This window comes from Chinchilla lanigera, unplaced genomic scaffold (genome assembly GCF_000276665.1).
Source record: "Chinchilla lanigera isolate Chin_1 unplaced genomic scaffold, ChiLan1.0 scaffold00046, whole genome shotgun sequence".
In the NCBI taxonomy this organism is placed as follows: Eukaryota; Metazoa; Chordata; class Mammalia; order Rodentia; family Chinchillidae; genus Chinchilla; species Chinchilla lanigera.
In genome coordinates this window covers 14,703,064-14,728,402 of record NW_004955447.1, presented here as the reverse complement: position 1 = coordinate 14,728,402, position 25,339 = coordinate 14,703,064, and the positions used below count along the sequence as shown (strand labels likewise).

Below are 25,339 nucleotides of genomic sequence, written 5' to 3'. Positions count from 1 at the left end.
AAAGACCTTCCCATGATTTTTCACATGGCTTGTTTTATCCATTCTTCGAGGGTATTTTGTTTCCCTTCTACTAGAAAGCCTTCCTCTAAAAGTGATAATCCCCTCCCTGAAATAACCACTCCCTTCTCATGGAACTTACCACTTCCTATCTTATCTTAAGGGTGTCTTAGTACTTTTTATATTTCTTTTTCCTAGTGGACGAGCAGTAAAGAATTATTGAATGAATGAATGTATGAATTTAAATTAAAAAGACTACCAGTTATTACTGGGTTTTGGTTGCTGGCAAACCAAATTTCATCACTTCTTTACAGGGTCAAGGTAAAATAATCTCAGAGTCCCTGAAAAATCTCTCTTGGTCTGATACCTACCCTATATCTCATTGTATACCAAATAAAACAAGACAGAACAAAACAACAGCCCAAAACAAATAAAAGCATGAGTGTTTCCTGTTTTCTGAACTGAAGCTTTTGGTCCTTTCACTTGTGTTTTGAACATCTCTCTTTAATTTAAAATGGGAATAGTAGTTTTCCATTTTCTGCACTGACTTTAATTAATCTTCCAGAAATGTTAGAGCAGAGCTCTTCTGCTGAGTGTTGTGCTGTGTGTCTCACGGCAGCACATCAAGTCCTGCTGTGACTGCGGCCGCACAGGATGAGTCACTGCTTGGGCTGGACAGATACTTCCTGAGGTCTGACGCAGGAGGACCAGCATGCTGAACGGTACCTCAGGACCTCCGCTCTCGAAAGGAAGCAGTCAGTCTCCTGCTTGCTTCTCCTCCAGAGAAGTGAAAAAAAAGACAGACTTCAGTGTCTGGTTGAGGTAGCAAATGATTTGCACTTAAGGTCACTGGCATGTAGACAGATAATTATTTTCCAACTATATATCTATGTGAGTTTTTTTCTTCTTTTAAGTGAGATTCAAGCAAAATGTAGGCTCTGATGTGTCTATTTTGCCCGGAGCAGAGCCTGGCGTTAGCCCTAGAGGATGCTGATGGGGTGGTGCCCGGGGGAGGGGGTGCCCTCGGGCTTTGTGAGGTTGTGGCTGCCCCAGCCTGCTGGCCGGAGCACACAGCCAGATCCATGCTCCGCAGTGCAGTTCTCAGCACATCTTTGCTTTTTCCCAGATAGGAGATGTGAAACTTTGCGATGTCTTGATCCTATCCTCTGTAAATGAAAAATGCTAGGTGCAGTGAAAGTATCTGAATGCTTTCCTCATCCTCTTTCACCACCCTCGCTCCTGTGCTGTCTCCCGTGGTGAAGCACTGCGGAGCGCTCTAGGTCGGCAGCACCCTGTGCAAACTCCCTCCCCAGCCGTGTGGAGACAGGAAAGGAGAAACACACGCTATTCTGAAAGCTCGTCTACAGATTCCCTAGGTGAAGGACCTAGGGTGAGTGGAAAATTACTATTACCATTTTAAATTAAAGAGAGATGTCCAAAACACAAGTGAAGGGACCCCAGCTGAAGGACTAGGATGCAAGGTGCCTGTGAGGTGTGTTGATGTTACATCCTTTCAGAACGAGGAAGGCAAGCCCTCACTGAAGCACGGGAGCAGTTATGTTGTTTGTACAGCATCTCACAGAGCAACTGTCAGGGGCAGAATCCTGGGTTGGAGAATCCATTTTCTCCTTGGTCCATTTCTCCATGGTCCATTTTCTCCATGGTCCATTTTCTCCTTACTGGAATTGGAACCATGTCAAAAGTCAACCCAACAGTACCCTTGCCTAACCCTGCTCCTTCTGTAAAGTCTCACCGAAGTACAGATACACCCTTGAGCTCTTCAGGTAGGGTTCCAGACCATGCCGCAGAAGCCCTAGGGCGGGCTACGTGATCAGACAGAAGAATCTTGTGTGTTGGCCTGAGACACTTGAGGTTTCAGTTGGTCCAGAGTGTAAGTGTAGACTGGGAGGGAAAGGAGCTGGACTTGCTGTATAAAATTGGGAAATGAAAATAGGCTACCAGTGTCACCATCAATGATACCGAGTATGGCTTCCAGCTTCTTACCTCTATAAGGTTTCTACCATGGCATATGCCCCAGTTTGTTACTATTTGTAAAGTGCCCAAGTGCTCAAAAAAGTCAGAGTGCATTCCTAGTGGGCCTTCCAGAATTCACCTCATATACCTACATTTTAATAAACTTTGTTGGATGTGAGAAAGGTTTGCAGTATCACAAGGATGAGGAGTTGCATTAATCCAAGCTTTGTGCTCTGACTGTCATTCGCCATGGGGTTTGTGGGGGAAGCAAGGCCTGAGACCCTCTTGCCCAAGGTCCTATCTTTCTGCCTGGTAAAAGCTTGGAGTTGGAGCCCAGGAGTAGGCAGCATCTTCTGCAGCTCTTGCGTCTCATTAGCTCAGCCCTCCATGAGGAAGCAGTACTCTCCCGATGGCCTTCCTTATCCCGCCTTTACTTCCTGTGCTGTGAGTGCTGATGATGTACTCGCTGACGTCAGCTGTGCGACGCTGGCAGTTGCTGAGTGGCTGCCGCCAGTGCCTCGGGAATCTGTAGACGAGCTTTCAGAGTAGCGTGAGTTTCTCCTTTCCTGTCTCCACGTGGCTGGGGAGGGAGTTTGCACAGGGTGCTGCCGACCTAGAGCGCTCCGCAGCGCTTCACCACGGGAGACAGCACAGGAGTGAGGGCCGCGAGGGTTTTGTGTGGCGCACCCAGAGATGCATAAACATCACGCCCGTGCCAGAGTGGGGATTAATCTTTCCACTGGCAGGCTGTGGGATCCCGCTAGAGAATACTCAGCTTATCAGCCCGATACAGGCTCTTTTTGCAGACAAATAGGAGCAATTGTTTGTTTCCCACAGACGAACCAGGAGCCCGTGGAGGACAGCCAAATGCAATTTGTTCGCAGAGAGCTTTCTTTATTCAAGTTACTGAAAATATTCTCACAGTAACGCTCGTCCTGAGTCCGTGCTAACATCTTACTAGAAAAAACGTACATCTGAGCAATACCACAACCTGATGTTGCCTGTACTTGCCAGGCCCGGTATGTTAATTGTTTGTGATTAGTCTGCTCATTTTTAGTTCAGCGGGAAGTACTTTGTTTAGTTAGTTAGTAGTTCTTACCTTGCTCCTGCCGCAGTTAAGTGAGTCACATGAGGAGTGCAGGAAGCAAAGGACACGAATCCTGCTCTCTTGGAACTTACAGTCTGCTTAAAGAGTGAGCGTAAACACAGATCTACCTTCCTCTTCTTTCTCTCTTCTTTTCTCTCTTTCTTTCCATTTCTCTCTTTCCTTCTTTCTTTCTTTCTCTCTTTCTTTCTTGCGCTGAGGATCAAACGCAGAGCCTTGCATGCTCCAGGCATAACTGAGTTATGCCCCAGCATAGATTTTTAAAAATTAAAATGCAATCATGGCTCAATACCTTAGTCAGAGACACTGAACTTTATGAGAATGCCAGGAACCCGCCTTGACACTTACCTTTCAGAGGTCTCTGTTGTCCCCTCTTGGGTCCTCTTGGATCATTTTGGAGGGAAGAGGCTGCCTCTTGGAACACGTCTGTGTGCTCTTATTCAAGAGCTCCGGACCATACTTTCAGGTCTAGTGGCACTATTAGGAAATAGGTTTGCGCTGTTAGGCACTGGTAGGAAATAGCTCTCCTAGAAAAAAGGAAAATGGCCTGTCTCGTGGTTCTTTGAACTGCAATTTTAAATTGTATGTGTGTCTGTATTGCTTGTGTGTCTGATATGTTACAAACATTACTTGTTTCTATGTTTGTCTAGAATTGTAGACAATTTGAAGGAATGCTGACATTGTTTTCTCACCATATTTTGGAATACTACCACATGCCAGTAAGATTTAAAATGTTTTGGAATTGGAGTAAAACTGGATTTAAACAAAATTTTATATTGATATCTTCTGACTAAATCTGTGTTGCTCTGAAAAATATCTGTAGCTCTTAAACCTTCCTCTATTACATGCTTCTTAGTATTTTTTCCTCTTCTCATTTCTTCCTTTTGGTTTATTCCTTTCTTCTGCCACCATGCCCACTTCAGTGAACATTTTAGCCTGTACTGTAATGGCTAATGGATGTTGAGTATTTAGTATATGTTGGTCTTTACAAAAAGCACTTTACAGGTTAATAGACTATGTATCATCATTATTCCTATGTATAGACAAGAGAACAGAAGCGTAAGAAATTATGGTGGTAATTGTAGCTATAAGAGAATTGAGACTCAAATACAGTGTTTGGCTCCAGAGCTCATTTCCCCTGGTTGGGCGAGCGCTCACGCTGGTAGTGTCTCTGAGATGCATTTTCAGAACATTGCACAATGGTTAAGAGTATAGTATTTGAATTAGGTAGATATCACTTGACTCTCAGCACTGCTAGTTACACTATGACACTGGGCAAATCAGTTCACTTCAAATCCTTTCCCTCATCTATAAAATGTAAAAATTAATGCAACACAGGGAAGTTGTGAGACATTACATGCAAAGCTAAGCGTGGCACATGGCCAAAGATTCAGAGTTTACTAGTATTGTTATTTATGGGGGAAAATAACACCTACTCTCCCTGTGACCATCTTCATTTAATTACAAGTATATTTTGAAATATGCTTAACTCTTCCCAGTAACCACTGGAGATTTATCATTAGTAGATGTGTAAAGATTCCCTGAATCCACCCATGTCTTCATCCCATGCAGCCTCTGGGGTTAGTGACAAGTTCACAGGGTCCCACATGGTGTGTGAATGAGCATAACGTATTCCACTTCACAGTTCTAGAGTAGTGTCCTCCCATCTTTCACCTAATCCTGTGGATACTGATCTAGGAAAAGAGCACCTGAAAGACCACAGAGAGGAACAGTGTCCCTCAACAGTCTGAGTCTTCTCATCTGAGCCCCTGCCTGGCCAAGTGGCTGAGTGTAATGTTCAGAGCTTAGAGTCCAAGGCTCTTCCCACACTTGGCATCTGACACTGGGGAGAAGGTTTCAATTCTCTTATCAGATGTGACGATCAAGTCGTGACTTCCAGCTCTTTGAAGCTGTTACTCAAAAGGCACTAGGAAGACGTCAAGTAGGGCTGGGAGGTCAGCTTAGCACACAAAGGAAAGCACTGCAAAGGAAAAACAACAACAACAAACCAAGTGATGTGAGCTGTCAGAAGTGAATCTGGACCCTATGCAGATTTGATCTTCTTTAACCCAAGCAGGAACTTTACATTGACAGTGAAACACATACAAGAAAGGAAGGGAGGGTAATGGGGAAAAAAAAGAATTAAGATGATGACTGTGATCATTATATAGGCCAAAAGTGTATCCATATAATTAATTTTTAAAAAAGAAAAATTAAAACATAACATTTTCTTAAGATTATGCCCCAAACTGAGTTTTTAAGTTATGCTTAGAAAAAAGGTCAGCAGTCACTGTGGCTTAAGTTTAACAAAGCCTTCTTCTTTAATTAAGAATTGGAAGAGTTTCCCAGCTCCATTTAAAGACAAAATAGAGATTTCAGCGCTGTGAGTGTGAGCGCTGGCGCTGGCAGAGTCAGAGCTTAATCGCGTTGGCAGCCTCGGCTTATTTTTGCATGCAGTCTTTCCCCTCCTCACTTAACACAGCGACTGTGACTGCTCGCGTGGCAAACGGTGGCCAACTCTCATGTCTAAATGCCTCGTTCAGTGGGAAGTGCGGGGACTTCTCCTTACCAGTGTTTCTCCAATACACTTTTACTTGATCTTGAGCAAGAAGTGTTTTCTATCAGCACATGATTGTGTATACAGTTGTGCATACACATATCTATACACATGTAAACTAGAAACAAAAGCATCGTGAGATATTATTCACCCTAATTTTCTACTCTGTGTTCATGTTTTCTACTTAATTTTAAAGGAGGATGTTAGTCATGGCCCACTGAATGGATTGCAGGGTCCACTAAATGGACTGTCACTTCTGTTTGAAGAACACGGGCCTTAGTACTCCCCTTAGTCCAAACAACCACCTCTTGCTGAGTTTCACACTCTCAAAGGAGGACTTACACCACTTCTCAGTTCACCCTAACATACACACACACCACATTATGGCTATCACCGCATCCACAACCTCTCTGGAGCCTCACACCCCCACCAACTGCTTTTAGGTTTTTTTTCACCTAGTGAGGCTCCAGTTATTTTTCATAAAATGCCAGTATTACAAGGAGTGATGGCACGTACCTGTTATCCCAGCCACTCGGGAGGCTAAGGCAGCAGGATCAGGAGTTCAAGCTGAGACTAGGCAACTTAATGAGACTGTCTCAGAGTAAAACCAAGGAGCTGGAGATGTACCTTAATGGCAGAGCACTTACTTAGCATGCATGAGGTCCTGGATTCTATCCCTAGTGACATACACAACAACAGGGACAGACAAATGCAGAGTTCACACAGTCTGGATAGATTGGGGCAGAACTGGCAATCAACTAAACCTGCCTGTGAGTCATTGACCCATAAGCCAGTCGGTGTGGGGCCCTTCTGACTTCGCCCCGAGAGTACAACCTCAGCTCTGGTGCACGGGGAGCCACAGACGGGGAGCGCCTGTCTTCCAGCTGGCTCACTTCCTGCCTTGTAGGCCCCCCGGAGGGAGGGCCCTCAGCACACAGGGAGCCACAGGCGGGGAGCACCGGTCTTCCAGCTGGCTCACTTCCTGCCTCATAGGCCCCCAGAGGGAGGGCCCCCAAAGGGAGGGCCCCCGGCACACGGGGAGCCATGCGACCGAGAGTGCTGTGGCGCGCTGGCCTTCAGGCCGGCTGCCGCTGCTCAATTGAGAACTATCATGATACAGAGAAACAATGACACAATTGGCCCACCATGCACCGGCTGCAGATGCCCACCTAAGGACGTGTGTGAATCATTCAAACATAGAAAAACCCCTGGGAATACATGCCATACAACAGGCCACTCTTGCTCCTGCCATTGAGAACCAGAAAGGTCTAGAGTCAGCGGAGGAGCAGCTGCTGAACAAGGACTCGGAGAACGTGAGAATGCAGACTAAGCCCGAGGGGTCAGAGGTCCTGTGGACTGGGGTCATGAGAGCCGCTTGGAAGCTGTAAACCAAGAGGACCTTGCACAATACCTGCAGAGACTCCCTGGAAGCCTTTCTTCCCGACAGTACAGGCTGTGGTGGAGCTCCGGAGAAGTCTGCAGCAGGATTCCTGCTGCCTGTGCTGACAGTTGGGGAGAGGACACTAACTGGTTGTGGGGTCCCAATGCGATGGGAGGCTGGAGAGAAAACGCTACAAAAAATGGCTTTCGTCCCAGATGGCTCACTTGGTTTTTGACAACCCTTAGGCTGTAACTACTTGTTAGATCCTTCTTGAGTATCTCTGTCTTCCTGAGAAACCACTTCTAAGATACCAACATGTATTACAGCAGTCATTGATATTTTCCTACTAATCTATCTGTGACTCTGTGATGTTTGTATTGTTCCTATCCTATTTCATAAGTGGATGTATGTTTATTATTATGTGTTTCCTACAACAACCATTGAGAAAAGTTAATGATTATTCAATAGGTCACTCATGTACAGTTCTATTTATTTTCTTTCGAAGATACCTAAGTAGAGTACAACAACTATTGATAATCTCCTACCTCTTTTGTCTGTAACTCACTATTATTTGTCTATTTGTTTTCCTGAGAAACTATCTTGTAGATAACAATATGTAAAACAATAACTATTGATAATTTCCTACCACTTTGTCTGTAATTTGGTAAGCCCCTCCCATTATTGTTATCCTTCTCTTACTCTTTAAAATTTAAAAAAAAAGTACAACCTCAGAGGCCCAGATGAGATCCAAGCGGTTAATTCAATCCCCGCTCTCTTCAAAGTGTTTCTGAAGCAGAGCCATGCATTTTACCCAAATCGGGTGTCACACATTAGTCAATCTTCTCAGAAAACCTCATCAGGTCAGGGTAGCAGTGGAATGAGAGGGAATTAGGATTCAGGTTCTAGGACTGTGATGTTACTCTCTCCCCATGAGTATTTTATTCCTGGCATAGGGGCCTGGATCCTGACATAAAGAGGTGACATTGAACAATTTGGCTGTTTTACCAACTTGCAGACTATGCTATTGCCTCTCTCACGTGCCAGAGTTTATTTTGCTAAATAAGCACGGTGACTACAAATCCAGCATAGTCTGGAGACAGTGGGGAAAATAAATGTGAAACAGTGCATAGAATTTAGAGGTGGGAAGTACCTAACATAGTAGATGGCAATTCAGTCACCTCATTTTTCAGATGTGGAAACTAGAAAAGGGGAAGAGATAGCTCACCCAGGTCTCTTAAGACTCCAAGCCTTCTTTCCCCATCTCACTCCTTCTTGAGGTAATAAGGATTTCTCCTTGTTGTTAAGAAACAGTAAACAAGCTGGGTATGGTCGCACACACCTATAATCCCAGCACTTGGGAGCCTGAGGCTGGAGGATTGCTGCAAGTTCAAGGCTAGAATGGGCTATGAGTTCAGGACCAACCTGAACTACACAGCAAGACCCTGTCTCCAAAAAAAAAAAAAAGTAAACAGAAATGCCCTAGTTCTAACCACTGTTCATGGACCCAGTGATGCTGAAACCAAAAAAAGAGAATTCACAAAACCAACCCCAAAAGACCCAATCAGATTTACACAGAGGGGCTGCATTTAGGTAGTTAAAACTTATGCCTTAAGATGTGTGGTCCAGAAGAGAACTTTGTGAGGCTTCCAGATGTCAGTGTGGAGCTGTGACCTGCCTTGAGGACCTCGGACAGACAAAAGCTGTGTATGAAGTAGACATTTTCAAGATACCTGTCACCACCCACGGTGCCACAAAAGCAATTCCCAACTACAGGACAGTGGACAGTTTGAAATTTTTTCCTCTTTGCCTCCTCCCGTAAACCAGTGGTCACTAGCCAAATAGACAACACCCCAAGAAATGGGTACAAATTCAGATCATTCACCCTCAAATTAATTGCAAGATTCTGCACAAGAGGTCGTTTTTGTTGTTGTTGCTGTTGTTGTTTTTGTCTCCCCAGAATAGGATAGCCGCGAATGAATCTCTTACTGGCCTGAGCTATTTTTTTCCAGATTGAGTCTGGGAAAGAGTATGTGGCAGGGGCTTGGGGACACCCAAAGGTGGCTTCATCAGCAGTTGACGCTCTCGAAGAGGCCAAAGACAGAAACTTCATGTCCATGCAAGAGAACAGGGAGAGGCTGGGGGAAGAACAGCCTTCCAGGACTGCCAGTCACAGCGGGCCGTACAGAGACAGACTACAGAATTCCATGTGAAAATCCTTTAAAATACATTTTTGGGCTGGGTGTAGTGGCGCACACCTGTAATCCCAGCACTTGGGAGGCTGAGGCAGGAGGATTGTTGCAAGTTTGAGACCACCCTGGGCTACAAAGTGAGTTTAAGGCCAGCCTGAACTGCATAGTGAGACCCTGTCTCAAAAAGACAAAACAAAACAAAAAACCCCCAGAGATTATGTGTTGCTTTCCCATTCTCAGAAGTGGAAACTCAGCTGTACCCATAAGGGTGACTTCTCACGCCCCTTCTGGACCATCTGAACACTGCAGTGTCACTCTGTGCCCCTGGGGTCCATACTTGATGAGTCCATCTCTTCAGTAAGCAGACAGGCACTGTGCCTCAGTCTGAGGAGCGTTTGTGTCGCTTTGACCCCGGTTCATTTCCTCATGGCACCATCCAGAATTCCTGCTATATTTAGCAAGCGCTGATGTTCATGTAGTACCACTGATGACTTCGCCCTACCCCTCTAAGAATTGTTGCCCACTCTGTCATGGTTTGAGAATTTGACCCTAAACCCATTTTTTCTCAGCTGGAGCTAAGTTTGTACCTACCCCTGGGTTTCAAAATACTTACTAGTCAATCTGATCATTCTGAAATCAGTAACTAAGTAATTGTTTAATTAACCTTGGTCAAGTCTGTATTGTCTCTAATTTCTACAGTTTTTCCTATGATTTCCAGGCTGTCTAAATTCTTAGCTCATTTATAGCTGAGCCAGTGATAATTACTGAAGTTACTAAATGTCCTCCACTCAGCAGTCCTCAGTAAGCATTATATTCTTCCAGCTTTACTTCTGTGTATCAGTTCCCTGCAGTTCTCAATTTAATGAAGGTACCACTGTAAAGAAACAAAAACGTTGAAATTAACGGAAAGAACACCAAAGGGAAACATATTCAGTCAGGCTGTTTCTAAAAGAAATCAGCAACACAGTTATTGGTAACGTTGTGGAATCTTGCAGACATACTTGGACCTGGGGAGCAGAAGGCAGCAATTGCTCTGCACATATTGGTAAGGATGGGAAATAAATCCCGCTAAGGTGCATGGGCCTTTCACATCAGTGGGAGTTAGGGGGTCCAGTAGTGGGAGGTAGGTTAAAGTGTTGAGGGTAAGTCCTTACACCTGGCCCCTCTTCACAGTCAGAGAGAGGCACAATATCTGTGGGCCTCATTCAGTTTTTGAGACAACATAGCCCTTATTTGTGTTTCATGCTGCCCCCATTTACTGTGTAACTAAAAAAGCTGCTAATTTTGAGTCCGACCCAACACAGGAGAAGGGTCTAGAGCAGGCCCAGGCTGTGGTGCCATTTGGGCCAGATCCAGCCAATCCAGTGCAGTTTTAGTGTTGTGGGCAACGGGGAAGCTGTTGGAACATTTGGCAGAAGGGTGTAGATGGTTTCCCAATGTACACTCTCGTCGCCTGTGGAGCAAAACCTTGCCATCCTCTGTAGGTAACCACTGTCCTGTGAGAAACAGTTTCTGGCCTACTTCTGGGCTTTAGTAAAGACTTAATGTTCAGCCATGGGCCACCAAGTTACCATGCAACCTTTGGTACCCATTGTAAACTCGTTGTCTGACTGCTCCCGCCACCCCCCCCGCCCCCCGCCAGCCTTACAGTTGGGCATGCACAGCAGTGCTTTACCAGACGGAGATGGCATGTACCAGAGATTGGGCTTAAGCAAGCTCCAAATAGCTCAGCTGAATAGGCAGTGGTCCAAATGCCCATGGTCTTCACTCTTGCTACTTTACTTGCTTTTTGTTTTTTGAGACAAGGTCTCCCTATGTTGTCCAGGCTGACCTTGAACTCCTGGGCCCAAGCAGTCTTCCTGCCTAGCTAGCCTGCAAAATATCTGGGACTGCATATACACACCGTGCCCAGCTACTACTTTATCTTCTTCATCTCTCATACCTTGGCCTTGGCCAGCTCCCTGTGACTTGTTCAGAACTAGAGAAACTCTGGCCTGGTTTACAGTTGGTTCTGCATGATAGTGCAGGTACCATCTGAACACTATCACCCCACCCTGGGATGGCCTCAGAGGACATTGCTGAAGGGAGATCCCCCTTCACGAGCAGAACTGCAAGTGGTACATTTGTTCATTTTGTTTGGAAGGAGCACGGTCATAGGTGAAAGTCTGTACCATTCATAGGCTGCATGGATCAGGGACTTGAAGAAACATGAATGGAAAATTAGTGACAGGGTCTGGGGGAGCAGTATGCAAATAGACCTCTCTCAACGGGCAAAGAATTTCAAGATATTTGTCCCTTATGAGTATTTATGAAAGGTTATCTGGTGGTGTATGCTGAATCTGTGTTCAGTACAGTATGTGGTGCTGTTGCAGTGGTATGGGCCTAGGATTCAGGGGTGGGAATGGGATTGGCTCCATTCATTAGCACTCTTAGTGATGCACTAGGAAAAGTTCTGTTTCCTGTCCTTAGAGTCTGCTTTTTAGACATCTTTCAGTTCCAAAGGAAGGAATGCCCCACCAGAAGATGGACCGATGATTCTTTCTCTTACTTGGAAGTTGCGATTGTCATCCAGCCCTTTTGGCTTCTTGTGCTTCTTAGTTAACGGGCAAAGAAGGGGTTCCTGTCCTCAGTGCAGTGACTGCTCTGATGACAGGGGAACGCTAGGGCGTTACTCCACAGTGGAGCTGAGGAAGAGTATGCCCAGAGTATGGGAGGCCCCTTATGGCATTTTTTAGTATCCCCGATTCTGTGATTAAAGACAGCAAAGAACCAGGGCAGCCCAGCTCAGAATGACTAGCGGCCCACGTCAGTCAGGAATGCAGGTGTGGGTCATCCCATCTAGCAAAGACCACTGCCGTCTGAGGTCCTTGTCTAGGGAGTAGGGAGCCCAGGATTGTTAGCAGTAGCCCAGTGATGGCTGCTTGACTAGTTGCAGAAACAAAAACTCTACTGGTTCTATTTCCTCCTTATTTTGTTATGAGTATGTTTGTATATATTAACCAATTGCTTTTGTTTTCTTCCCTGTCATCCCATTATCATCTTACATGCAAAGTGTGATCAAAAATATACAGTGAAGGTCTAAATTAAAATTTATTACTGTGAAAGACATGATGTCATTCATCCCACTCAGAATCCCTCCCTCACTTTGAACACCGTCTCATCATTCTTACCACTTTCTGAAGCAGTTCCAGAAGTGTTCCATGATTTTTTTTGCAAGGTATGAGTTTAAAAAATACACTCAGTGCTGCTGCTGAGTGCTGTCCAGCGGAAAGGTGGGCTCATAAAAACGTTACGGTGTGTCCTTATCCATCTCATTCACTGAATCGCGTGCTGTGAGACTTCCAGCTCCTCTTCAAAGTGAAAATGACCATGAAAATGTTTTAAGACAGTTCAGGAGGTGGAGGCGAAAGGCAGCCATGATGACGACAGACACAGAAAAGGACTCCAGAGCTGCTGCACAAGGTGGCAGTGGTGACTGGATAAGTGTGTTTGAAGTGATGGAGGATTTCAAGGGATGCTCACGGCAATGTGTCCTTTGCAGTAATACCTTTTAAAAAATATTTGAACATTTCCCATTTTACAATCATTCCTTGTAAGATGTAACAATATATGTTATATCTTGATTTCTAAGTTTAAACAGTGTCAAAGGAGAAGTGGGACCATCATCCCAAGAACTTGACAACTTCGGGGAATGGGCTGGTGTGCTTTCAGGTACACATGGGATGTGGATACCACGGTAGTACAGAGGAGATGACTGATTTTATTTGGAGAGTGAGTGTAGTGTCAGGGCATGTGTGTAGTGGGAGTCAAGTTGACAAAGGGTGAGCTAGGATGGTCTTTTTGATGTGTCAGCTTGGATGGACTCTTGTCCTCACTTAATCAAACTGTTGTTGCTGAATTGAGCTCTTGCTGCGAAGGTATTTTATAGATGTAAGCAGAGTTCGTAGTCGGTTGTAAATGAGGGAGATCATTCACAATAATCTGGGTAGGCCTCATATATTGAGATTTTTTTTTTAAAGCAGGGCTAAAGCTTCCCTGAGAGAAGAAATTTCTCCTAGAGACAGCAGCTGCAGCCTGTACCTGTGAATCCCAGCTTGTCCTTCCTCATGACCTTCCCAGCGGACTTCAGACTTCCCAGGCCAGCCCCTACCTGGTGTGAGCCCATTCCTTGCCATACCTTCCTTACTACATTATACATCATCAGAGATCGCTAATACCTGTCTGTCTGTCTCCTGCTGGTGTTGTGTGCGCGATTGAATTCCTCACATATTCTTGCCGGTTTTGTTTTAATCATCAGTATTGCCAGCCAGGCCCAGCACTCCTCCTGCAGGTGCTGGGTGTTAATATGTGTTGAACTGTTTCACATTTCATGTTTCCAGCTATTTGCAGAGGGGTCCTTTGCTGAGGAGCTGGCTGCTGGCCCGAATATGCAAGGCCAGAGAGCAGGCAGCCTCACTCAGAGTCACCACTCTGGAGCTCAAGCAGCAGAAGCTGGCAGGGAGAGGAGCTACCACCTACGTGTCTGCTAGTCCGTGGGAGAAATGCGGCTGAACACTGAGGCTTCACATCAGAACTCCTGTCTGCCTCTTTTACTATTTCCAAATATTATTTGCTTTCCCTTGTGAATTGTGAAACATATGTAAAAGGAGGTTCTGGCAGACGAACGGAAAAAACTAGAAAAAATTAAAACTTGCTATGGTTTTGAGGGGTAGGAGGGGACGAGAAACAGCGAAATAGTTGCCAGTTTCATCAGTGGGTCCTTGCCTAGACCTGGGTAAGTACGTGCCGTTTCTGGAGGCATCAGCAGGCATATGCTTTATAGAACAGCATATGCATCGCTAAACGTCACTGTGCCCGCAGCGTGACCTTATGAAAACCACAGGGCTTACAGGTTAAGTAGGACGGTTAGTACCAGGCTACAATACTCATCAGCAACACTGACAGCTTACAAGTTCTTTGTAAGGGTAGCACACATTTATTTGTGAACAAAACTTAATGTGAACATTGCCATTTGCCAAAATCTTTGTTTGATTATAGACTTGTTGATACTCCACTAGGAGCTGAGGTATAAGCTCTAATTTTAAAAGGATAGAAACCTAACTTTTAAAATGTGGGGGCCAGGTGTGGTGGTAATTACATGCCTGTAATTCCAGGGAGAAAAATCTCAAGTTTGAGCCCAGCCTGGGCAATTTAACAAGACCCTCTCAAAAAACAAAAAGTGTTGGTTCGGAGGGGTGGGGTGCGCTCGGGATGTAGCTCAGTGTAAAGGCCCTGGCTTCAACCCCCAATAGCAGAAAAAATACATGTAGCATGATTTTGCAGATGTAAATGGTTAAGAAATGCCTAAAGGTACCTTGAAGAAGACCTGAGGTCCGCCTGTGGGCAGGGCGTTGGAAGGCTGCGGGGTGTGGTGAGGTGGTGGGCGGAGGGTTATCGGAAATCGGATGGCGAGGCTGGGGCTGTAGCTCCGTGGTGACTGCTGCCTGCCCCTGGAAACACTGAAGTGTGCCTGTGACCTCAGGGGGCCCTGCAGCAGCACACGTGGGCGGTTGTGTCTCCCGCCCTGGCAGCTACCTGGAGGGACTAGGAAATGACCCACGTGCTTCTGAGCAGTTCGCCCTATTTCTCCGAACCTCAGTTCATCCGGGTGCAATCTTCCGCGTTCACCTAGTGTTCTCCACAGGTGAGACAGCGTGTATCAGCCACCTTGGAACAGATTTGCATTTTCAGAACAAGTGTGACTGCAGGACTGACTGAACAGCCTGAAGAAAGCACTGTCCTTGTGTCCTAACTGTCAGCCTCCCGGATGTCGTTTGTAAGTCTGGTGGAAACTTTTTGTTAGCAGAGCTTACCAGGAATATTGATGTTTTCCAAAACTGCTGTGTTTGATTGTAAAGTGCTGTCATGGGCCCTACAAGGGCCTGAATCTACTTTATACCATTTGAAAATTTCTGATTTCCGTCGCACATCAGGCCCTGAGGGCATCGGAGCAGGAGGTCTGCATCACTGAGGGTTAGGCACCATGCTGGCTGCTGCCATGCGTAGAAGGGAGGCGCAGTGTGTGGGGTCCCCAGTGAACTTGCAGCCCAGGAGAAGCATCGCACACTCCCTAGTGTTGCCGAGGGTGTCTGTGTAATGCACCAAGCATCCAACAGGAGAGGGAGTCGTTCCTTCTGGCCAGCTTCCTAGAGGACGCACCTCCTGGGTCCTGTCTGAGCAGTGGGGAGGATGGGGCAAGACACAGAAGGTAGAAGCAGAGGTGCAGAGGCGCAGAGTTACAAAACTGCAGATCCAGGGCAGTCTCTTTAATGTTGCACAACCAAAACACAGTGTGTTAGTTTGCTAGGGTGGCCGACTTGACATACATTTATTTCCCCGCAATTCTAGAGGTAAAAGGCCAAGATCAAGGTCTTGGCAGGGTTGGTGTCTTCTGACTCCTCTTTTCTTGGCCCATAAATGGCCACTTTCTCTGTATGTCTTCACACTGTCTTCCTTCTGTGTGTATCTCTGTCCTAACCTCCTCTTATGAGAGTATCAGTTTCACTGGACCAGAGCCCACCCTAGTGACTTCATTTAACCTTAAGTAAAGATTAAATAAGCCTTAAATTAAAAAAAGACGCGATCAGCAGATAGTTGCATTCTGAGGCACTGAGGGTTAAGACACCACAGAAATAAGCAGAAAGCACACAGGGGCCAGAAGGTGTGGTGCGTTTCATTGGGGCTGGGGACTTCAGGAACACTTTAAAGTCAGAGGACTTAAAGAATAAATAAAATCTCATCCATTGAGGAGAAAATGATTCAGGAAACAAAGCAAAGCCAAGATTTAGGCCTGCTTTAGAGGTCTACAGCATATACCCTAGCCCAGTGGTGGTGAATCTATGACATGCATGTGTAGTGGGCTGTTGGTTTCGTTGGAAGCTCTAAAAGGTTTGCCATCACTGCCCTAGCTATGCACACCGATGTCCAGATCTGGCGTTCCATGTGTTAACCACTTCCTGTCACTGTGACTATGCCTGAGAAGATCAACTTACAGAGGGAAAATTTATCTGGGCTCATGGTTTCAAAGGTTTCAGTCCATGGTTATGTGGCTCCATTGTTTCTGGGCTGTCTTGAAACAAAACATCATGTTGAGAAGTATGTTGTGTGGTAGAGCAGAGCTCCTCACTATGGTTTGGGGGGCAGGAAAAAGAAGGAGAGAGAGAGAACCCCCTCAGTGACCTACTTCCTCCAACTAGGTCCTTCCTCCTGAAGTTTCCACCACCTCCCAGGAGTCCCACCAGCTGGGACCCAAGCCATCCATGAATGAACGGTTGGGGAACATTCCAGATCCAAACTATAACATCAGGAGTGGGCTGGTCTCCATACATCCTGCCTCTAACAGTTTCCTCCAGAAAAAGAGAAGAGTGCTCCTTCCTTCTCTGTGGAGCACAGTAAGCCACCATGTCATCCCCCACTTGCAGAAGAATTTCAGTGCTCAGTGTTATCATCACAAGTCCCATTGCTAGCTCATTAGTCATGTTAGAAGTATCCCAGGATTGTGGGGCCCAGTAAGAATAAGATATGTCTAGTCATCTTTTTTAACTTAAAAGTATCTTCTCAAAGGTATTCTGATATCCCAGTGCTAAGGAAAACATTACAAAAGTCTCCTTAAATTAGTAAAATTATAGGATTCAGATGATTGCTGTGTACCACGTCCTACTGTACGCTGTTCAAATAAATGTTTATGATCAGTAGTTTACCTCCCACATTGTTTATTTAACCAGTGAAACACAAGATGTTTCAGTCAGCTTGCTCATGTTTACTGAGTAGTGCATGCCAGGGTTTAGAGGAGCATGCGCATGTGTGTGTGTGAAATGTATGGTCCTTAAAGAAACTAAAAGATGTTTGAGAGAAATTATGAGAACTGTTTTCCAGAGTGTATTCGGAGGAAGCCTATTCATGATGGTTGCCAACAAAGTCAAGTTTCCACAGCCAACCAAAACTTCCAGGCCAAATTTCCAAGCAAGTTTAGGAAGCAGTGCACGTTCTCTGTACTTTTAAAGAATAATGATAACAATACGAAGGACTCTGAAAGCTCCCATAGTCAAGACATATGTTTAGTAAGTTTATTTTACCTGGATTCTCAGTGTACTGGTCTTAAGAACCTGGTACCACCTTCTGAGAAATCTCAGGCATTCACAACACTTAAAATAAACTGTGATCAGAAGTTTCTGTTGGGGCTGGGGATTTAGCTCAGCGGCAAAAGCACCTGCCTGGCAAGCGCAAGGTCATGAGTTCGGTTCCTGGTACCGGAGAAAAACCAAAAAAAAAAAAATAAAGAAGTTTCTGTTGCTCATTTGGAAGTGTACCATGGAACTCCAATGGAGAGGAGTTGGACGTTTTTATTTTAGGGTTAGAACTGAGAATGTAAGAATTGCATCCGTATGAGAAGTGGAAAATGGATCACATTTGCTGGACTTGCTGAGTGATTTTTAATTTCTAGGATCTTCTGTGTAAGCTAGTAGTAACGGTGATGCAGCCATCAGATGGTATGTAATTATATCCATGAAATAATGGGTAATGAGCACTTTTTAAATGAAAAAATTCCCTAAAATAATTATTGGATGATGAAAATAAATTAATTCAGTGTTTTAAAAATAAAAAATAATTATGATCCCTGAAGCAGTGAGTGGAAAATTACAGTGAAAAATGCTGAAATATTAAGGAAATGTGCCACCATTGCCTTTTCACCTATAAATTCAGTCCTACAGCTCAAAGGGGGAAATTTCTAGAGAGGCTGGCAAGCAGAGGTTTCGTAGCTGTAAAGACGAAATCAGGGTGTGGGCCGGTACTCTTGTCTCTGAGACCCACACATCTCACCCCTGACTGGAGCTGCAGCCCCCCCAATGAAACCAACTTTGAGAGAGTAACAGTTCTCATTCCCCTTCTCCCCGCTGCCGTAACCACCCAGCAGAAGTCAACTTTGTGTTGTAAAATCTAAGATGCCATTGTAAGTAGTCTGTGTTGCTGGGTACCGTGCTACTCTACGCGGTGGTTGTGTTTGGGAATACTTCACGCGAGCATTGCAGACCTGTGCTTTTTTACTGTGCTTCTCTCTCTTAGGCTCTGTCTGTGTACTACAAAAGTAATTCACAGTAGCAGTTGTTACTTGTCAAGAAAATGGGGAATACTGGTGACGATGCACTTAATCCAGCTAATTCTGTGCAGATGGACAAGTTCTATCCCCAAGTCATAAGTTGATCATAAAAGTGTATTTAATGGATATTATGGACACACTTGCGGATTACATAGTGGTCATTATAGCACAGAATTACAAATGTTTCATGACTTGCTTTTTTGATATTAGAGTTCTTATATTTGAGACTATCAAAAATAAAAATATAACTCCTCTAATTTATAAAATCTATTCCCTATTAGTTCTCTTCCTTAAAGTTTTGCCATCCAAATGTAAGGTGGCTTAAACGTAGTTACTGAATCTTTTCATACAGTGAATTGTAGAAAATTAATCAAATGCTATAGCCAATAATGACATAGCTATGAAATAAACTTGCAGAACTTTAATACTTAAAGATATTTCTGATAAGATGTGCATTGTTAACTTTGAAAATGAAGGTGGGAAATTACTTTTCATAACTGAGTTGTCAGCAAATGCAAGACCGTGGAGCAGAATTCTCAAGAAAGCTTCTGTGCTGAGTTGTCCCCCAGAGAGAAGTAGACGTCTGGAGCACTGAGATCTTTTTCCTCCTGGTCGGAAGGGCTGGGCTTTGAAAGGAGAGTTTGGTTAGGTGTTGGTTTTCTTTTCCCTTCACGATAATGCTCAAGGCGTTGCTGGAACAATGTTCTCAGGGGTTCCCGAGAAGTTCACTGCCTGACACTTGGACCTTGACACTTCTTCCAGAGTGACACCTGTGTACTGGTGTTATTGCCGTGCAAGGTGCGGTGCGGTAGCGCCCCTGTCTCACGGCGGTCCTCGCACAGCTGTCTGTGCACAGATCTCTTTCTGTACTTACTGAAGCCACTCGAGGGCCCTGTGTCCTGGCGTCCTCTCCAAGGCTGTCTTTGTCCCATGTGTTCAGCTCCTTCCTGGCTCAGTTTACTGTCTGTCTCCCCCAGCAATGTGACCGACACAGCAAATATTTTATATGACGGTGCAACCTTTCAAAGTGAAACAAAGGACCTCATTGACCTTCTGAGCTGACACATAGTCCAGATTGTCTGTTGGTTTTATATGGGCGTAACCTGTTCAAGAAATGGTGACTTAGCTTGTTTTTAGTTACAATTAACTCCCTTGGTTCTAGCCCAAAGGCATATCACCGAATCTGCTTTAACTTCCTGGCATGATTCTTTTCCCCTGTTGATAAATTCTGACATAATCTGCAGTTCTCTGCCATGGTTTAAAACCTGGACTGGCCAGGGAAATAGCTCAGGGGCATAAGCACCTGCCTGGCAAGTGCAAGGTCCTGAGTTCGATTCTTGGTACAAAAAAATTTAAAAAAAAAACAAAACTTGGACTGTAGACCCAGGCCTGCATGAGGACATCATCTTATGTTGGAAATAAGTGGAATACAGTATGAATCGTCAGTTGGCTGTTCACTGTGGTGCTGCCAGACCTAGAAGTTGGACATCATTTGCTGTCTTCAGCTGTGGACAGTCTCAGAAAAATATCCACTTTATCAGTTTCTATACAAAAACATTTAATTCGGGGGGATTTACTCATGAGAGCGAGAAGTATGGCATGAAAATCTCTGGAGTAGTCACTCCTGTGTAAAGAACCATTGAAAACATAGCAGCACTGAAAATCAGACCTTCTGTTTATCATTGCTTTATCATTTAAAAATATATTAATTGTATTGTACACATTCTTGTCTTTCAAACAACATACTGTAAAAAGTAATTTAGCTCTTCTTAGAAGACTGAATGTCTAGGACAATATATATTATGTGTATGGAGCGTCTGATACGTTATAAATCTGTCTTCCTTTTATTTATTTATATTGTCTCACTATGCAGTTCAGGCTGGCCTTGAATTCTCTATGTAGCCCAGGCTGGCCTGAACTTGCAGGGATCCTCCTGCCTCAGCCTCCCAAGTGCTGAGATTACAGGCGTGCACCACCATGCCTGGCTTCTGTCCTCCTTTCAAATGTGATGTAATACAGTATCATTTCCCAGGCCGCTGAAATCTGAGGGTCTCTGCACAGCGGCACCAAGTTCTTGGACTGCTGTTGTTGTGTAAGTGATAATGATTCTATTTCTTCTGTGGCAGTAGCACTGCTGAGGCTGAAGTGGTTTAATAGTTTCTTCCTCGCTTCAGATTTTCTGTGATATCTCAGACAGACCAGAACTGAAGATCAGCAGAGGGAATGCAGCGCTTCTGTGCTGCATCCCTGACCGACTGGCTTGGCCAGATCCCTCCGTGGTTCTGGCCAGCGCAGCTCTGGAGCCTGGCAGTCAGCTGGCGGGCAGGAGTCTCAGCTGTGTGCCTTGTGCAGGAATTGTTCCATTCACAGTGCGCACCTCTGTCTTTCCTTCAGAACTACTGAACACAAGCAGGTTATTCCCTCTCTGTGTCTTAAGGTTCCTTATTTGTAAAATGGGCCATTAATATCTACCTCATAGATTTGCTGTGAAGATGAACTGAGTTGATATCTATAAAGTGCTCACTGCAGTGTGGCATATAGTAAGGGTTAAACAGTTCCAAAGTTATTGTTGTACCACTGGATGAGTGGTTCTTTAAGCTTCTTTTTTTTTGTTTGTTTTGTTTTGTTTTGTTTCCAGTACTGGGAATCGAACTCACGACCTTGTGCTTGCTAGGCAGGCTCTTTGCCACTGAGCTAAATCCCCAGCCCTTGTAAGCTTCTTTTAAAAAGAAAAGAAAAGAGTGTTTCCTAGTAGAGAGTGATTTACACTTTTCCAGTAGGAATGTGCTAGAGTGAAGGGAGCTGTATCAAAGGAGCAGGACTGAAAGGTGTCACCTGAAGTGTGACTAGATGCACCAGGGTAAGAGGGGCTGTTCATAGCCTCTCCTTGGGTGTTTTCAGAGACTTTTCAGAAGAGATAAGAGAACTGAACCAGAAATACATGGAGATGCAGGGCATTGGGTGCACAGCTTGTGCCAGGAGCTAAAAGTTATCTCCTGTATCTAATAAGAGCTAAAACAGTGTGATTGAAGGTGTGTGTGTGTGTGTGTGTGTGTGTGTGTGTGTGTGTTTTAAACTCCCTCTGTGACTTACATGTTTTCCTCAGCTTCTGGTATGGAGAAGAGCACTGGCCATCTGCTTTGCTGAGGAAAGCAGCCCCTGCCCTCGGGTGGTGTGTGGGGAGGAGTGTGTGTGGGAAGGAAGGGGTGCTGTACTGGCCAGCAGGGCGCTCACAGCCTCTTCTTGCTCTTCCCAGGTGTTTCCCGGGAGCGTGGGAGACAGAGGCCCCGCCGCGCCCGTGGCTCCTGCTGAGCCTCCCTGTGCACAGGCTGGGCCGGCCGGTCCTGACACTCCCGCCCTGGGCTTGGCTGGTGGCTGCCCTTTGGCCTGGCTCCCTGGGCCGCAGGCCACTCAGTTGTAATTTGCTCCTGGGCTCAGAGGTGCAGCCCTATCAGACTACAGTGTGTGTTTATCTTGTAATTTTCAGACAAGAAGAAGGGAGGCAAATTCCAGCCTTTTAAGAAACTGTTTGGCAAAAGGAAAAAGAGAGATCCCTTGCCGTCCCGCGGGGAGTCGGCAGGGAAGAAGAGTTACGCTCCACAGAGTGTCAGCAATGGGACCTTCTCTTCAGACGAGGAAACCCCGGAGGACCATCTGAGGTAATGGCTTCTACTTTCTTTCCCTGTTACTGGCAGCATCCCGGGTGAGGAGGAGAGTCCCCGAGGAGGCAGGTGCTGTTTACTGCATTCGACAGGCAGGAGCCGCGTCACAAACGTGTCCCACAGACGCTGCTGCCCCTCGGTGCGTTCTCTGTGGAGAGGTCACCTTGGGGCGTAGCACACGGTCTGACCTCACGCTCTTGGAGTGCACAGGGCCCCGCAGCGTTCACTGGGTTGCAGACCCAGTTGCTGGCTCTCATTATTGGCAAAGAGAAGATGGCCATAGACTGGCACGCACACGAGTCGACACAGATTGCTCACGCACGGCCAGCGCCCTCCGCACCCCTGGGGTCTCAGCACCTTTTGGAGCGTGTTCTTGCTAGAGCTTTTAACTCCTTCCTTGTCCGCCTTCCTCCTCTTCCTCTCCTTCGTCCTTTTCCCTCCCTTCCTTTCTCCCTTTGTTCCCTTCGCTTCTCCCGTCTCCCTTCCCTCCCGCCCTCCTTCCTTCCGTATGGACAGCACAGAAACCAGCCGCTCTGTGAAGCCTTTCCCAGCTGCCCCATCTCGGAATTTGCCCGCGCTCGGGCCGTCTAGCGTTGTGTACCTGGCTCCAGCAAAGAGCTCATCACTTTCTATGCAAATTGTTGATTTGCTGCTCTGTCTCTCTCACTCACCTGTCAGTCCCATGAGGTCAGGGGCGAGGTTTTATTCAGACTCCTATTAGCTGTTCAAAACACATGCTCCCGAAGGAGTGCGTGGTGTAAGCTGTGATGGTCTTACTGTGTCCGAGGACAGAGACAGAAGCATTTGAGAGGGGCATGTCAGTAGGTGAACGCGATGGGTGGCATGCTGTGCTCAAGTGACAAAGCCCTCCGAGCAGCAGTGCACAGTGAGCCCAGCGCTCACCAGCGGCATCGTGCAGTTCTCACCCATCCCCACTCTCTACAGGCCTGGTTGTCTTCCATTGTCTGTACTCTTTTGCCAAAAAATTGTCAGATTTAATTTTACTCTTTAGGGTAAAAAAAAAGCAGCTTTGAAGGGAAAGGACTTAACTGAAAGGGGAACCCAACTGTTGGGATGTCAGAACTGATACATAGTTAAGCACTGTCCGGTATGGGTCAAGTTTGATTTTACTTCAGTTTTTTCAGTTACAAAATAGGAATGTCAAGCTGATCAAGATACGGTTCAGTGAATAATGAGGGCAAGTCTGGCAAGCTGACCTTTGGACAGACAGTCCTATGAAGACACCGTGTCCTCCTATGGTAGCTCATGGTTTTCACGAGGCGCTGACATCTTATGTGTTGGGCCCTTGGAGGAGCGGGGAACTTGGACATTCTCTGCACATTTAAATTCCATATTCTGTTTACCTCTTGACGTTTTCCTTAAGGTTTTTGCATTTTGCCAAGCCTTGGAAAATTCCACGTTGGCTCAAGCAGCTACATTTTTGTAAATACTGTCACCTGTTCTCAGTGAAATGTATAGCACATTTATGAGTCATGTGCTATATTTTAATTGAACATTTGCTTATCCTAAATAAGGAAGAAGGATAAGCTTTGTCTATGCATTTCAAACAACTCTAAATATTTTTAAAAGTTAAAACTATAAATATAGAAAATATAAGTAATTTTAAAGTATGTGGCATGCATTCCTCCTTTTTTCTACAAATTGAAAATTGCAGAGTAATTTTGTCCACAATGTAAATATTATATGGATTACTTACAGCAAAGCTGAACTTCTGATTATCCTTCTTATTTAAGGTGGAAAAAATGAAAAACACTGTTTCCAACAATTCTTATTTTCAATTCACTATTCAGTTAACACACATACTTGTTACTTGGTGTAGTGTAAAGATTTTTTAAAGTTTTCAATGTATTTTATTTTGCTTTCTCTAAAATAGAAAGCTCTGGCCAAAAGACAAAACTTAACATTTTGGTAACATGATCTCGGGTAGGGGTCTGAGGAGGCAGAACTCGGTGCAGTGTGGCAGAGAATTCCTAGTGAGAATGACGGAAAATGGGGAGGCTGGACTGTCTCGCAGGGCTCAGTGCCCGTGAACGTGGGCTTTCTTCACCAGGTGAGAACCTAAAGCTGCTGAACTTGAAAATGCTATTGATCTCCAAGAATCTGTAATTCCAGCAGTGCCTCTCTGGCCAAAAATAGCCTCTTATTGATCTGCTGTTCCTGCCTGAAGTTTTCTATTTCCTTTGGGATTTTAAAGCATCTGTTCTTTCTCCAGATTAGAAGCCTTTCTGAGTCCTAGACTGCTGCTCTGAAATTACACATGCCTTGGGAAAAGTCAAGCAATAAAACGTGACTAGTATTTAACAACTTAACATGACTTCCTTTGTTAAATACAACTAATAGGTTTCCAAAAGTGTGTTAGGTAGGTGTTATGTGTAAAAAGGGTCATCTTGGTAAAAAGGCTTGGGAAATTGTGGGACAAAAAAATTAAACAAGGTTCTTTGCAAGTTACATTACGGGGCTTTTGCTGTGCTCAAGTGCCCTGTGAGTCCATTCAGAAAGGGGATGTACATGGGTCATTTCCCAGATTCCTTTGACCACAGACTCTTTTTTCCCGAAAATATCCCATTTGATACATATTAAAGCTATGACTAGTGGAACTTACTCTGATGTGTTTCCCAGGGATGGCGAACCTTTTAGAGCTTTCTGCAGCACACGTGCCATAGGTTCACCACCACCGAGACAGGTGGATTTGTGCGCTTGACTCTAACATTGACATAATCCCCAATTCTGAGATGAGAAACCTAAGCCCAAGGTCATGCAGCTGTTAAGTCCCTGAACAGTAATCCAAACTGTAAACAGTATGTTCTTAACTGTCCACCACTGCACCTCTCCAGGAGACAGCCTGAAGGAGCCAGTCATGTGGCCCTCAGGTGTCTGCTGGTCCTGCGTCCCTAGACTCAGATGTCTGCTTTCCTCCTGCTGCCTGGATGAAGCTTGCTGTTCAGTGCGACTTCACTGCCTCCAGTTTCTCCTGAACACTAGGGTCTGTGACAGCACCTTGTACTCTGCCAGCTTAACATAAGCACAGTGAGGACGAAGAGGCTCCAGAGACCACGAGTTTTCTCTCGGGTGGGAACAGCGCAGGGAAGATCCAGGAGGAGGCGGCCTTGGGCTGGCTGAAGCACGGGCAGGATTTAGAGTACTGAGGAGCAAGGCTATGCATCTGCTCGATCGCGGCACAGAAACTTGCACGCCAAATCGGACATGGAAGGGAGAATCGGAGGGGACTTCTCAGCTCACTCCATGAAGCCATTGTAGCCCTCATACCACCAGGCTCAACCAGGCTGTCTTGGTTACTTTTCTCTCTCTCGTTGCTG

General features: G+C 45.4%; 1 protein-coding gene across 1 annotated transcript in view; it reads left to right on the top strand.

Moving 5' to 3' along the window:
• Positions 1-12,622: 12,622 nt before the first annotated feature.
• The window catches only part of LOC102008162 (uncharacterized protein KIAA1211), a gene marked incomplete at its 3' end in the record, with an annotated part of 41,619 nt that continues 28,902 nt past the window's right edge, over positions 12,623-25,339 (top strand). Inside the window, 4 exon segments of the mRNA XM_013518481.1 lie at positions 12,623-12,726; positions 13,583-13,731; positions 14,725-14,886; positions 21,827-21,998. Coding sequence (XP_013373935.1) covers positions 12,623-12,726; positions 13,583-13,731; positions 14,725-14,886; positions 21,827-21,998 — 587 coding nt within the window.